The sequence below is a fragment of the Chaetodon auriga genome, chromosome 16 (assembly GCF_051107435.1).
Source record: "Chaetodon auriga isolate fChaAug3 chromosome 16, fChaAug3.hap1, whole genome shotgun sequence".
NCBI lineage: Eukaryota > Metazoa > Chordata > Actinopteri > Chaetodontiformes > Chaetodontidae > Chaetodon > Chaetodon auriga.
In genome coordinates this window covers 9910366-9925075 of record NC_135089.1, presented here as the reverse complement: position 1 = coordinate 9925075, position 14710 = coordinate 9910366, and the positions used below count along the sequence as shown (strand labels likewise).

At 42.8% G+C, this 14710-nt stretch overlaps 1 protein-coding gene across 2 annotated transcripts; it reads right to left on the bottom strand.

The window, feature by feature from the left end:
* Positions 1-492: 492 nt before the first annotated feature.
* Positions 493-9972, bottom strand: LOC143334539 (ethanolamine-phosphate cytidylyltransferase-like). 2 transcript variants are annotated; one of them, XM_076753366.1, is made up of 13 exons: positions 9649-9972; positions 4774-4862; positions 4170-4331; positions 3957-4023; positions 3778-3862; positions 3658-3699; positions 2930-3062; positions 2738-2820; positions 2571-2648; positions 2426-2491; positions 2273-2338; positions 2093-2181; positions 493-1905 (listed from the first exon to the last, which is right to left on the bottom strand). In XM_076753366.1, exons 1-13 carry the CDS (start codon positions 9777-9779, stop codon positions 1791-1793), a joined length of 1206 nt encoding a protein of 401 aa, XP_076609481.1. In that variant the 5' UTR covers positions 9780-9972; the 3' UTR covers positions 493-1790. The 2 variants fall into 2 exon arrangements, with proteins under 2 accessions (XP_076609481.1, XP_076609480.1); XM_076753365.1 differs by having other exon boundaries at positions 2930-3078; positions 3659-3699; positions 9649-9936.
* Between the last annotated feature and the right edge of the window lie 4738 nt (positions 9973-14710).

Sequence of the window (14710 nt, the reverse complement as noted above, 5' to 3'; positions counted from 1 at the left end):
ATGAATACTTTTGATTATATTATGGTACTAATACTTACGCCACAGCTGCTGTTGCTTTTCAAATTAATTTTATACGACCATCAGTTTACAAAATATGCAATGTTATAGTTTAAACGATCCAACAAGATGAAAGGTCTATCATTTGCTCTACCATGACAATTTAAATGCTGCTCACATGAATCAATCATAATATTTCAATGTCATATTGAGATGCTAAATGCAACAATGATTGGGGTCATTTTGCATATTTAGTATGTACTTCTGATACTTTAAGAGCATTTTGTTGCTGTATTTTTACTTACGAAAGACTTGCATTTGATGTAAGAATGCAGGGCTTTTATTTTGACTGAAGTATTGTTTTAGTGTAGTTTTGCTGCTTTTAGTTAGAGTCATTACTATTATGTGGGATTACTTAGAAATAAATTAGACACTAAAATCCTCGTAAACCCGGAACCTTCCTCTGTTTTAGTGAAAAGAAGATGACAAATAGCCTTTCAGATTAAAATGTTATTATTATCAGCAATAGTATACTGTAGTCCAATCAGTTTCTACAGTATTTGTCAACTGGGAGTTGTCAATAACATAGATAACAGCCTATACACTGAATACATTCCAACTTGACATACAGACAGATTATAATGCTTTTTTTTTAGACAATTATGTATCTATACAGTAGTTAATGGAGAGGAGGTGAGTAAAATATACATCTACAAAAAATATATTATTTAATCCCATTTGATACAGAGACAGAGGTTAAATTGTTCAGGGCTCAATGACAGTAAGAGGTCTATTTCATGATCAAGTCAACAACACTGAGCATCTGCCGTAGTTCTCTAGTTACACTAAGAAAACTAAAGGTTAAAAGCAGTCCGTTAAAACTCTGCAGTGTTAAGGTAAATCAAAGGAGTGTTGCTTTAAAAAAAATTGCACTCAAAAGGCCAGGCGCGCAGGTCTCAAAGGTGTGCATTTTTGAGTTAAAAACCTGCTCTGCCTATAAAACAGTTCTGACGATTTCTGAGCAGTCAGTGCAGTCCGATGGGAGCAAGGTCTGATATGTACATGAGGTCCCGAAAGAGTCCATCAACGCCTTCTCAAACAACCCGAGGCAGATGCAGAGAAGAGGAGGAATTTTTCTCCCCTCATTCTCTAGTGGTTTTTGCATCCTCCAGGGAGACTGTGATCACTTTATCATACATACATACAGAACATACAGTATATACACAGACATATCAGTTGAGGGGCTACACCCATAGGTGGGCAGGAAGCAGCAACAACGACCCCCACACTTTTCCTTAATATGTCCAAAGCCCATGATATCATACTTAAAAAAAAATCATCTTTTGAAGGCAAAAAATACTTAAGGAATTCCAAATGTCTGAAGACAGAAAGTAGACATTTGAAGATGTGGTGATATCTTCCTTGCTTCGCATCTTTTTTCTATTGTTTTGTGCATAACTCAGTAGGACTTCTGTAGGGGTGATCGTTGACTTATGTGGACATATACTTGCATATGCAGAATATATTAATACACTGAAGACACACACACACACACTCACACACTCACGCACACACGCACACGCTGTATACCTGATGATCCCACAGCAGGCTGAGCCGCCCTGGCTATAAACGGGCTGCTGTAATTAGCCAGGATCGTGTGTGGAGGGTGTCGTAACATATATAAAAGGGTTGATTTTGTTGTTTTTCTTTTTTTTTTTTCACTGTACATGAGATTAATTGAGCTCGTCAGTGTTATGTTGACACTTGGTTGATGGTGCTTGTCTGGGGCCTCTCTACAGCACAGCCTGGGGTCTTTCTTTAGTCTTTTCCTCCTCTTGTCGCTTCATGGCCTGGATCACAGCTATCTCTTTGGCCTCTTTCTTCTGGTTCCTTGCTTCAAATAGCAATCTGAATCAAATTAAGAACAGCATATAGTAAGCTTATCTAAAACAGTATTTATTACAGCAGTAAGCATTTCATTCACCTTTAAAAAACACTGTTTTACTCAGTGGAAGTAATATAAATTTGGCTCTTTCTGCAGCCGACCTTTTGTGGATTTTTCTCGAAGCTGAAAGGAACTTGCCCTTTTCTTTACCTGTTTTTGATTATCCTCTGCACAATGGCGTCTGTAGTGAGGCTGTTCCCGCTGTCAACAGTACGCAGGATTCCTTTCCTCCTCGGCTCCTGGACATGAATAAAACATTGCCAAGTGAATGTGACTTATCATCTCTGTGGATTACAGCATTTCCAAGGTGGAGCATGTTTCGAGTCTTACAGCATAAGGGTCGGATCCATCCTTGTCAGGATATATTTCTGTCTTTCCATGGCATACGAGATCCACCTGTGGAAAAAAACATACGCTATTTTATTCATGTTTAATTGGAGGGAATTATTATCGAGTGGTGAGAGAAAACGGTGGTGCCTGTACCTTAAAATGGTCCAGCAAATCTTTTGTGACTGCAAAGGGTGCACCAATCACCACTTCTGACACATACTGCGGAAAAAAAAAAGCACATGAGATATACATGCAATGCACTGCGTTGATGGGGAAGAGATCAAGAAGCAGAACCTACTCGACAGGCCAGGACGCTGAGCGTTCTCTCGTGGACATTCATGATGGGGTAGTTTTTCCCTTTGTAGCGATTCACCTCCTGACAAGCATGAACACAGAAGAAAGGTGTCGTAAAACGTCAACGCTTGACTCTAGGAGGCAGCGAACGTCTCACGCAGATGCACTCACCTGATCAAAGTGCAACCCCACTATAATGTATGGCTTTTCTGCAAGCTTATGCACGGCTTCCAGGAAGTCCACATGGCCAATGTCTGGACAGGAGACTGGTCAAGGTTGACAGAGCGTTTCAGAAACTTCTCAGTTTTCTAAACTGTGCTGTTTGATTAAAAAGTAATTTTTGGTGAGCTTATAAAAGGATACGGAAGAGGTCGAAGGCTCCTGCCACATAGATGATAGTGTCTCCAGGTTGAGGCTCCTGCCCTGAAGCGAACTGGATGATCTTCTGTGAAGTCTGCAGGAACTGAGACACCCCCGTCCAGGGACTGTGGCCCTTCTGACCATGTGACCCCCGTAATCCAGAAACAGGCACAATGAGTACAAAGTGACAGTGTAGCCAGCTATAAAACAGATGCACCTCAGCACAGACACAGTATCGTGACTGGATTATGAGACCGGAGCGCGGCATCATCGCCACCTAGTGGTGCGAGAGCCATTATTCAGTCACCAGCTAACTCAAAGCGGTCCACACAGCCCCAGCACATGTATTCAACCCTCGCCAAATTCACAGCATTACTCTTCCAGCCTCACATGAAGCCCTCTACTGCTTTCACACTATTTAAAAGCCCAGCATGTTAACTCAGAGTTACTTTCTCCATCCAGGAACAGAAGCGGCATTCACTGTTTACTGGCAAGGCCTGCATCTTGATTATAAAGTGGGTCCACAGTAAAGGCTTTTTCTTAATAATGGTTGACATCTGGCCCACACTGGAAGTTTAACTACTTGAATGACAAACCAGTCGAGGAAGAGGAAGCTAAATTCGGCTTCCAGCATACGCTCATTAAGAGTCTGGCAGTAAAGCTGAGGATTTGATATTGACAAGGTGACGAGCAAAGCATTAAAACACTCTGGAAATGTGTTTTGTACCTACCTTTCCAAAGTTGTCTGTGTGCTGCTGATAGTCTGAACTATCCTAAGGAGAGAAGGGAGGCTTGAGTTAGGGCGTGCACTGTGTACTGAGGGCACATAGAGAGAACAAGGCTGTACTCACAATGTTGCTGTGGTGTGCTTTGGTCATCAGTAGCATCCTGCCGACCAGGTCTGTGGTTGAAACCCCCTGGGTTCTCTTACACTCCCTGTAACAACATAAATCAACAGCTTAAGAAACACACACAACATCCCATCCTGGCTGTTGTTATCATCTTCTGCATACTTCAAAAAGAAACTCACCTGTACCGCCCTGACTTCTTCACCTCTTCATATGTGTCCTTTCCATCCACTGTTAGTGTTATATCATCTGGAACAACAGCACACATGGCATGACGAACTAAACAGACCCAGAATCAGTGATCTAGCATGATAATTGGACCTGATCGGCACTGTTTAAGGCCATTGATCTATTAGCATATCTATATAAGGACACAAGGTAGTGATATATTGTACCTCCATGTACACAAAAGTCACAGTTGTACTTGTCGAGGGTCCCGAGGGTGGTGACATAAGGCGCTCCTTCCACGACCTCATCCACCCATTTTATGGCCCGTACCATCTTGTATCTTTCTTCCTGAGTGAAGACTGGCGGACCCTTGTGCTTCGCAATCTCACCTTGAAAGCAGAACATGTACACTCAAGCGATACCGTTGGCACACACGAATAATGTCAACTGAGATTGAAAGAACAGACAGACAGAAATCTCCATTTGCAGTTTGAGATATTTTATCATCACAGCTGAGGGAGAGGGTGCTGGTATCTGTGCTGGCCCTGACTATGAAGTCATCCTGGTTATCATAATGGGTCAGAATGCCCCGGTGAGCCATAAGAGGGTGAGGCACAATCACTAAATTGCTGCACTATTGTCACAATGACCCCTCTGAAGTGTGTAAGGAACATCTGGTGCCTGGCTGGTAATGAAGGGACTGAGTATGCAAACAGAAGTTACAGGTGGCAGGTACAAGCTGAAGGAAGGAGGGGAGGGGAAAAGTCATGCATGGACGAGCTGGAGGTGTGGCAGGGACAATGTTTGTGCGTGACAATAGCTTGTTCTTACTGTCTGTGTGTACTCCGACGATGAGGTAATCTCCCATGGCCTTGGCCTGTCGCAGCTGGTTGGAGTGGCCATAATGGACCATGTCGTAGCTGAGAGGAAAAAAGATAAGACGAAAGAATATGAACGTTCACAAACGTTACATCAGCGAGGTGCAGTAGCAGCAGGGAAGGACTGATTTTTACAACTCTGCTGGGGAAGAAAACAAAGATAAAGAATTGTGTTAAATTTGGTCATTTCTTGGGTTACAGTAATAAGGTTTGGCAGAAATTTAAAACACAACTCTTCTCCAGTGTACCATGCTGGTGAATAAAGCACGGCGATGACAGCTGTGTGACATGTTTTGACATGTTTTGTGTTTGAAGCTTGCAGCGCGCTCAAAGTTAGAACACTCAGATGTGTGAGCGTTCTTGAACGTGCCAATGAGGTGTTTAAACTTCAACCAAAAAAGGCAAAGAAACTGATTGAAAGGCTGCTTGGAGATGAATACATTTTTACCTCATGTGCTAAAACGGGCACGTCCCAGCACGGCCCTTTGATATTTACAGTGATATCATCGATAATCTGCAAGCTTCATGTGATCTGCCAGATATCTGAACAAAGTCTCAACATAAAAAAAAAATCAACAGGGCAGGGTGTTGTTCCCTCCCTCTTCACTCCACCCCGGCTATGATACCATCTGTAGATAATTAGATTAGCACAGATTGGAGCCTGAGATTGTAACAGGGTAATCTGGCACAGTAATAGAGAACAGATGGGCATTAGCCTTCAGTCACTATTACTACTGCCAACAGCTGACATCAGTCTGATCATTTGTCTTTCTGCTCTACTTTGAATATGATATTGACGTCTTACATGCACAAAAAAGAGAAGAATGTGCTCTGACTGACACAAGTGACTGCAGGCAGCACTGAGTTTATTAGGAGCAACTGCTCATATCTATTAAGTGACAGTGGCTGCTATAAGCATCAGCAACAGCAAAAAAATGGGGACCCAAGTGAGAAAAAGATGTTAAAATTGGCAAATTTGTGCCCTCTTTACTACACTGTATTACACATCGGCACTCTCAGGAGTCAGGTGTTAAACAGCACTATTAATAGCTTCTGCAAAAATCAATAAGTACACAGATGAGCACTGCCAGAACCACAGTATGCACACAGCCTCGACAGTAACAGAATCCCATGCTGTATTCAGCCCCCGGCAATGCTAATGAAAGACAGCATCTGCGCCTTGGCTGCAGTGTCACCACGCACAGCCTGTACGGAAAACAGGTTGGACTGCACTAAAAACACAACCGTAGCCGTAGACCGTGGGGCTCGTCCGTGTGATTCAGCTGCAAAGGTGAACCGGCAAAAAAAAGAGGCTTGCTGTCGAGGAAGCTCGTCAGAAACCAAGAGATTTCCTGTGCGTCTTGTGCTGTCAGTCTGCTGAAATGGGATCCATGTGTGCAGGCTCTGAGGCGATAGCGCAGGGCCAGAAGAATGTAGTAAAGCGGGGGTGGGGTGGAGTGGGGGGCATTTGGAGGTGAATGAATGGAGAAGAAAACTCTGAGACCCAGACAGAGTTACATAAGACCTGGAGGCTGCTTTTGGGGGGTTTATACTAGCTACATGTGTCACTGTATTCCTGTTGTATTTTTTAGCAGGGATAGATCACGACAGTATCACCGTTGGAGGATGAAATATTAATTAGCGTAGCCTGTTAGCGGACACCCAAACAGCACACCTAAGCTCCTCAAGAGCAAAACCAGACAGACATCTGTGTAAACAGGGGTAGAACACACGTGTAGGGCACGGCACAAATGTTATAGGCTTGACATTTTGCTGAGGTTTCAGTTGAATTCAGCGCCACACTGTTTGATTGGATTTGTCCAACTGAAGAAACAGTGCTGATTTTTTTTATTGAATACTCTCAGGATACGAACAGTCTCAGATAGCGAATGAGAACACACACCTCACTGAGGCTTTAAATAGCATGTTTATAGTCTGGCATGGACACACGACCTCAGCAGATACACAGTGGAGGTGGACTTTACACTCCTCCTCGATGATGCTTCTCTGACAACCGATCTTTAACCCCCATCGCCTCATTTCAGGGTGACAAATAAGAAAAGAAAGCAGTCTGTGTGCAGGGAAGAAGGGGCCGGGTCAGAGACGTCTCAACAGATGATGCCATGGTGCTCTCTCCTTGGAATTTTCCTCTGTCGCTGCTGACACCGCTGGAATGTCAGAGAGAGCAAGTCAAGTCCAGCAGGGCTTTTGGGGGAAACAATGTGCTCAGTGACGGGGGCACGGCGGCGCAAGCTGCAGCGGCCGTAGCAGGTGTGGGCTGGAGGGGTTAGAGGGGTTAATGACATGAGCTCTGTTGACATTGGCTCTCTTTGCATGCTCACCCCACCGGTTAATATTCTGGCATCCCAAATATTCTGTAACATTCCATCAAACCACAGATAGGCAGCCACACCTAAATGGCAGGAATTCTACTAGAGAAAGGGACCATAATCCTGGCCTTCAGACACAGAAATTCAAAACATTTATGTTGCCACTGCTGCACCATGGATGGAGCCAGATCCAGTCCACCAAGGCTGGTGCCACCTTAAAGGGTCAGTTCTAGGGCTGCAACTAACCATTATTTTCATAATTAACAGTTTTGTCTGGAAGAAAAAAAAAACAGAAAATAGTGAAAAATGCAGCAAATGGTGACTTCTTCAAATAGTTTGTTATACTGATTGAGTCAGTTTGCTATCACGTACAACAGCAAAAAGCACCAAATCATCATATTTGAGAAGCTGGAACCTGTGGATATTTCGCACATCTGCTTGAAAAATGTCCCAAGCGATCAGTCAATTATCAAAACATTGGGGTTAATGTTCTGTCAGTGGATTAACGGACTCATCTTTACAGCTCTAGTCAGTTCACCCCTGATTTTTTGAGCTATCTTCTGCAAAAAGGAGTGAAAAGAATGTTTGTTATCAGCTATGTCCTGTTTACTTTTGATAAGCCAAAGACCTGGCATTGCGTTTTCATCATTTTCAGCACTCAGCAGGAAATAATGGAACCTGTTCACATCGAATGTTTCTGGAAAGACGGGTTGTTGTTAAGTTTTTCAAATGTCATCTGCTACGGACTTGACAGTGGTAAGGTGGCACGACAGTAATACATGTGACAGGTGTTTTCGTACCTTGAATGAATCGAAAACCTCTGAACTCCACCTTCATGAAACCTGTTCAGTGTGTTAAGCGGCATTAGGCTCGCCTGTCACATGAAGAGTGGCTAACAATTAAGTTTGGTTGTCATGGCTCATAGCATAAACAAGCCAATTGATGTGTACACAAATGCTAATTTGCCATGGTTAGCCTTGCCCTCCTCGCAGCTGTGTGTTCACATTCATCCATCACCTGTCCGGCATTAAAGGCCACGCCTGGCGCTCCGTGATCACCGTGCCCAGCGCTAATATGATTGTACTGTATTCCATTACATCAAGCTGTAAGAAGACACCCTGTTCGTCGAGGTGTCATTATGTTATCATGAAAGTAATCCCAAGAAAAGTCAGACTAAGCATGTTCAGAGCGGCCTGAGGTGCATTATGTGAAGGATCTTTGTCGTTGCTCTCCCTGCTGCTGTGTGCCCACTGATAACCAAAGAGATGGCTGGATTTCCTGGTTGAAATTACAGTTTCCATTTTTCTTACTGTCACGATTGCAAGAAAAAAGCACAACAGAGAACGCCACAGATGGATGTGTGCTGTTTTTACACATTTATCACGTTCTGTCAGCAAACAGGAAAGAGACGGTATAGGAGGCTGCTCAGTTATTGTTTTAAAGAAAGCTCATATTTATTTAGAAAAATATAATTAAGATACACATTTTACGAGTGATTTAGATACTGCAGATTTCAGAGATAATTTTGGGCTGTAAAAAATCCTACTTATGAAACTGATACGGTCACATGCTAATAACGCTAATTAAGACTAATTAGTTTGTGTCTCCTGAAGATCAGTGTGCATTTATACACCATGAACATCTCCGTGACAGTATGACTTCTTGGTTGTGTCTCAAGGAGCAGATTGCAAAACTGCTTTTGATTTGATTTAATGTGTCCTCGGGCTAGTTTCATGTTCAGTCAATTTTGAGGAATGTGTTTTTGGATTTAAGGAGAACAATAAACAAGACGTTAATGACAGTGGTTAGAGGGTGAAATGCAGCAACATTTAGGGGCCACATCCAAAGACCTTTAGGAGGATCTACGTGAAACTTTACACATAACTTCAACACTCAGCTTGAGCGTGATATCTTAGTATATGACAGCATCACTGCTGATACAGTAACTGTTATTTCTTTGTCTCTAACTTTTGTTCAGTACTTAAAAGGCTTTACTATACATGCATTTTGGAGACACTTTTGGTCCAAGGTACTTAAAATAAGGTGTCACTGCCAGTGTGAGCATTAAAGCTTAGGGCTGGTCAAAGTCAGGAGGCTCCTTCTACATGACAGAGAGTCATGATGAACTGCAAAGATCAATGTAAATCTGTTCTGATGTTGTTATGTAAGAGTGTGTCTATCGAAATGGAAAACTGAGGCGAGGACACGGTCAAGGAAAAGTACTGTCATGCAGTAAGTTTCTGAATTGTAGTTGCTATATGTTTGGCCATTAAAACTCTAATGCTAGAACAAAAACAACAGAATATCGAATTACAAGTTTTGTGTCCATCACTGGAGAATTAAAGCAGCGGTCCAGCGAGAGCTCTGCAACCTGCAGCAGGCCTGTCCCGGTAGTACGGTAGGTGTCACGCTGATGCGTTCATTCAAACGTGCTCGATGTGAACGATGAGCGACCACACCGTAGCATCTTCATCACGCGTCAGTCATCTGCTACTCACCAGCCGTCACACCACACCCGGATCCTTCGCCTCCTCTTCTCGGGACTGCAAACTGCGGCGCCTGGGGTCGTCCCTGCGTCTTTCCCGGCTGCTGTGTTCACTTGGTGGTGGTGATGTCCGTTCTTGATCATTTTGAAAGCTGGTGAGATGAAAAAAAAAAATGTGCAACTATAGCTGCAGAGGGACACCCTCCGAATGAGATGGTGAACGGACCGTGTCGGTTAATTGTGTGCCCGCTTTCAGTGCAGGACAGCCGGTTTCTATGTCAGCATCAGCGGCGGCAGCAATGCGATGCGCCAACGCCTCCTCTGCCGGCGACGCAGCGTCAGCGACGCACGACGCGCGCTACGTCAAGACGGCCAAAGAGGGCAGATACACCGTGAAGGAAAGGAGCGCTAAGCGTAAAACTCAGCGCGACACATGGATGGGGTCAGTCTTTTATTTTGAAAAATCTTCACCGGATATCAATTCTTTACTACAGTGGACTCGACACAGGTTAAATCGTACGATGAAGTGCCGGTGCGCACAGTCGACATGTTGTTACATAATAGCGGCGTTTTCCACTGTCATGTGACACAGACAGCAGGCTGTCCGCCAAGGCTGCCTTTGATACGAGGCCAGTTTCTGTGCGTTATCTCCAATTTGTTATAAAAAAAATATTATATTTTAATCGCATTTCATTTTATCTTTCAAAAAATGTAAACATCCCGAGTGCAATAAAGAAAAATAATTGTTGGACGTGTGCCTTCCTTATGCTTCTGGGAAAGGCATCAATGATATAATTTAACATTATAATGATGATGATAAAATAAGACTAAAAAACAATAAGTTTAAGTTTAAATAGATAGAGACTGTAAAGCATTTATATAGATACAGAAGCACTGGTCAAAGTGACATTACACCCTCTGAATGTATCACTTTATCATATATCTAATATGTCACTAAAATGTCACTACAAAAAAATAAAACACATCTTTACTTGTTTTAAGGCAGATTCAATCATAAGTGTGTCATAAGCCGTGCAATAAATCCTTATCCTCATAAAGATTGGCCTGTCGTGAACGCTCTTATCAGAGTTCAACACAGAGATCACTTCTGTTGTTTTGACTGTGTTATAAATGAAGTGTGTGTCTAACTGTGCAATCCAACATCAGTGATTTTGGCTCCTGGAATTGCTGCTCTTAGTTTGCATTGGATGACACGGGCGTTCCTATTGTTTTAGCATGCAAAAGGCCCTGCTGGAATGTAGCTAAGTGCATTTACTCAAGTACAATTTTGATGCCACTTCTACTTCAACTCCACAACATTTTAGGGGCAAAAATTGCACCTGTAGCTTCACAATATCTTAATTTTTACATTATCAATACAAATATAAATAAAACATGATGTTGCATTATTACAGGTCAAGCTACCCAGCAGTATATCAAGTAATTCAACTCCACCTTTACTTGCTGCAAAATGACAGTTATGAACACATGAATGCATCTATAATTATAAGCTAATAATATTTTACTTTTGGGACTTTTTTGATGCTCATGCTTTTGGACATCTACCTAAGCAAGATTTTGAATTCAGGACTTTTGAGTATTTTAACACCGTGGTATTAGTACTTGTACTATACTTCTTCCACCGCTGGTAAAAGAGAAACTATTGACGAACCCTGTTCTATAAGATCAATAGCCTATGTTGTGAGACTTCTTGCTTGTCAAAATTACAAAAGTGTTGATGTTGGCTTGAGGACTATATCAGATTCAACAAGTGTGGAGAAATAAATGACTTCTCTGGTGTAGTAAAGCTGTGCACTGCTGGGGAAATCCTCCTGTTATGATACTATGGCGTCATCTTGTGGAAAAACCCCGTTAAAGCACACAAAGCCTTTACACACAAGTGCCAGCAGAGGGAAACCCAGACCCACATAATCCCAAACTGGATCAAGGTAAACTCCCCCATGCAGTAATATTTAATATCTTGCTATCTGTAGTCTTGTCTTTCTTCTTTCATCTGGCAGGAACGCGCATTGGCTTTCTCCTCACTGCTGGGACAGACTATCTGAAAAATCATGCTGTTGGAGGTGAGGATAAGAGTTTGTGTCCCTTCAAGTGATTTCAAATAACTGCTGATGTGAGGGGAGAAGCGCACCTCCCGCCCGCTGTGGTATCTCTTACAAACAGGCATGTCCTCTGCCGTGGTGACATTTTGCGGAGTGGAGCCCCATGCCGAGCTTTGGCAGCGTTAAGGCGTGCTAAATGAACGGCCTCGCTGATGGGGATGGCAACATTAATTGTACAGCGGGGCTGTGGTCGGGAGAACTGGGGCAGGCACCTGCTGCAGAAGTGGGTGAAGATGAAGAATGCTGTCCTAGATTGCCCACCAGCTCACCTTAAACCCAACCCGCCAAATTAATCAACTCTTCAGAGGCCATCCGGTTTGTCTGGGGCAGGCATCCGAGGAGCCTGTTTTAAGGCACAGGTCACACAGACCTGTAGGAGCCTCCTCCATTTAGGAGAACAATACCACGCTGCAACGGTGCACAGGCACTGGGGTTTAGACTTGCCCTGCAGGATGGAGTGGTAAGATGTAGCCCGTCTTCAGCCATCTGTCTCTTTGTCTCTGCGCGCTGTCTCATGAGATGCGTTTTGAATGTGCCGGGGTTGAAACGCTGCTGAGGAGGGTGATGTTTGATGAGGTGCGCTCAGACAGAGGGGGTTTCAGGAGGCCCACAGGGAGCACAGATGACTAACTCACTACTCCTCCTAATCTAGGACAAGCACACCTAGACATCCTTCATGACTCTAATGTTTTACTCGTGTCGGGCCAAAAATATGTCCACCGAGGTTAGCCAAAGTGGGTCGCCCAGCGGCTTTTTTTGGATCACAGAAAAAGAAATCGTGCCATCTAAATGATCGCTGTCTTCTAAAACCCACCCTGGACGGTAAAAAAGCCTTCCCCGCCAGTTTATTTTTGCAAGTATCAAACTGGGTCAATGACGCCACAGAATATGACAAAACCCAATTTCAACAGCGTTTAAACGCCTCCAAAGACAGAAGAGCAGTGCTTAAAATCCTTTTTCAAAACATTTTTATTGGTCTTATAGAAAATAAAGTAAGCTGTATCAACAAACATACAATATATACATCAATAACTTAGACACCTCAGAGAATCACGTTTAAATCCACAGTTGTTACTGTATATATGAATACATAGTACTTATCTACAGATTGCAAAAAGTACAATAATTTAATTTATAAATAGTTACAATTAACTATTGTCTGTTTTCATACAAAGTACTGCAATATTTTATTACAACCCATACAGAAAAATAACAAAACAGATTATTAACATTGTATTACTCGCTTTAGTCAGATTTTTATACCTTTGAAACACAGACCCACTCCATGGAGTAAGAGGAAAAAACCTGCACAGTCACCTGTTTACAAAGCATAATATCATGAAAAAAGCCAATGTCTCGAGAGCTATTAAATTCAACAAGTGCTGTTATTTATCCTCTCTAACATGTCGCTTGTAGAAACAACACAGAAACAAACAAACAAACAAACAAACAAAAAAAAGCCATAACGAATTCAAAATGAAATCTGCAGAACAAATTACAGTGTTAAGATCAATTTCAAACACGCGCTCAGCACACGATGAGAACGGAAACGCTGTGGATGACGCTACAGCAAACAACGAGCATTAATGACTGGTGTAGCAGCAGAGGGACCTCGGACGCACAAACACACACGCACGCGCACACAAGAAAAGAAAATATTGCAAGTGGCCCTTGTGACAGAATCTACTGTGGCATCCGTTTCACCCAGAACACTTCTATCATAGCAATATGTTCCAGACAGATAACCAAGTCCAATTCATGGATCCGCTAATTCAGCTAATTCAAGACCAGAGCAGTTAGTGAGTAAGGCTTGCGTGCAACTGTCCTGTGATTCCTTTAAAAACACTATTACAGTGTTAACATATTAGCTACTATAAACAAGGGCCAATTGCTTCTTCCAGTTCAAAAATCTGAGGGCAACATAAAAACACACTTTACAAAAAAAAAAACTACAAAACAGCAAGAATCATTAAATAACAGACCATAGTCACTTTGACAATATTGATTACTCTTACATCTACTCTTTCACACCTTTCCACTGAGTTGCATATTAAGGGTCACTTTTTCACAATGGTCATTAATACCTACTGTAGCTACATATTATACACCTGTATGTGTGAGAAAGAGAGACTCGTCACCTCGAGCGGAGATTGAGAGATTGGTTGACGGTGCCACTCGAACACCTTAAAGACACTTGACACGAAAAAAGATTCACTCCACAAGACTGCCACAGCAATAAGGACGCCAACATCAATACTGGGCTATGTCAAGAGTCAGATATATATTTTCCCACAGTTAACCAGTCAATGTAGATAGCTAAGCATGTTGACAAAGTGAGGACAGGATACCTGCGTACAGACTGTATAACCAGCACCCAGGTCTCTGGCATGGACTTTTGGCTGTAGATTAACACCGCCGACACTGTAAGACATTCTGACCACCAGGAGAGCGAGATCTGGATGAAGTGCATCCTGTTAATGTCACTACGCGACTACTTTCACCTTGAGGTGTAAAACTCCTTCACTGTTAAATTCCTTTTAGAGGACCAGGAGAGTGACGCGACACTTGGCACAGAAGGAGCGCTGCTGGCAGCTGCTGCTGATTGTAATTCTACGTGATCGTGCTGTGTCTCTGTCTGAGTGTGGATTGAAGCCCTTTATGACATGCTTATTATAAAACCGGAAAAAAAAAAAAGAGGAAACAGAAAATGAACGGAGCTGCCATCCCTGCCTGCCTTCTTCTCATCTAGAATGGTTTGTTCATTTTTAGAGTGACCTGTTTTGTCCTGAGCAAAACAAGCAGGAGCTTAGTGCATACAAACCCTACCGCTTTTAATCTGAAAATCTGAAGACCACTGGATAAATTTGCACAAGTGATGCTGCACCATTTGGCGATTACCCTTTGAGTTCATTGATGCAATCTCTTCGTTGTAGTCTTGACAAACTGTAAACT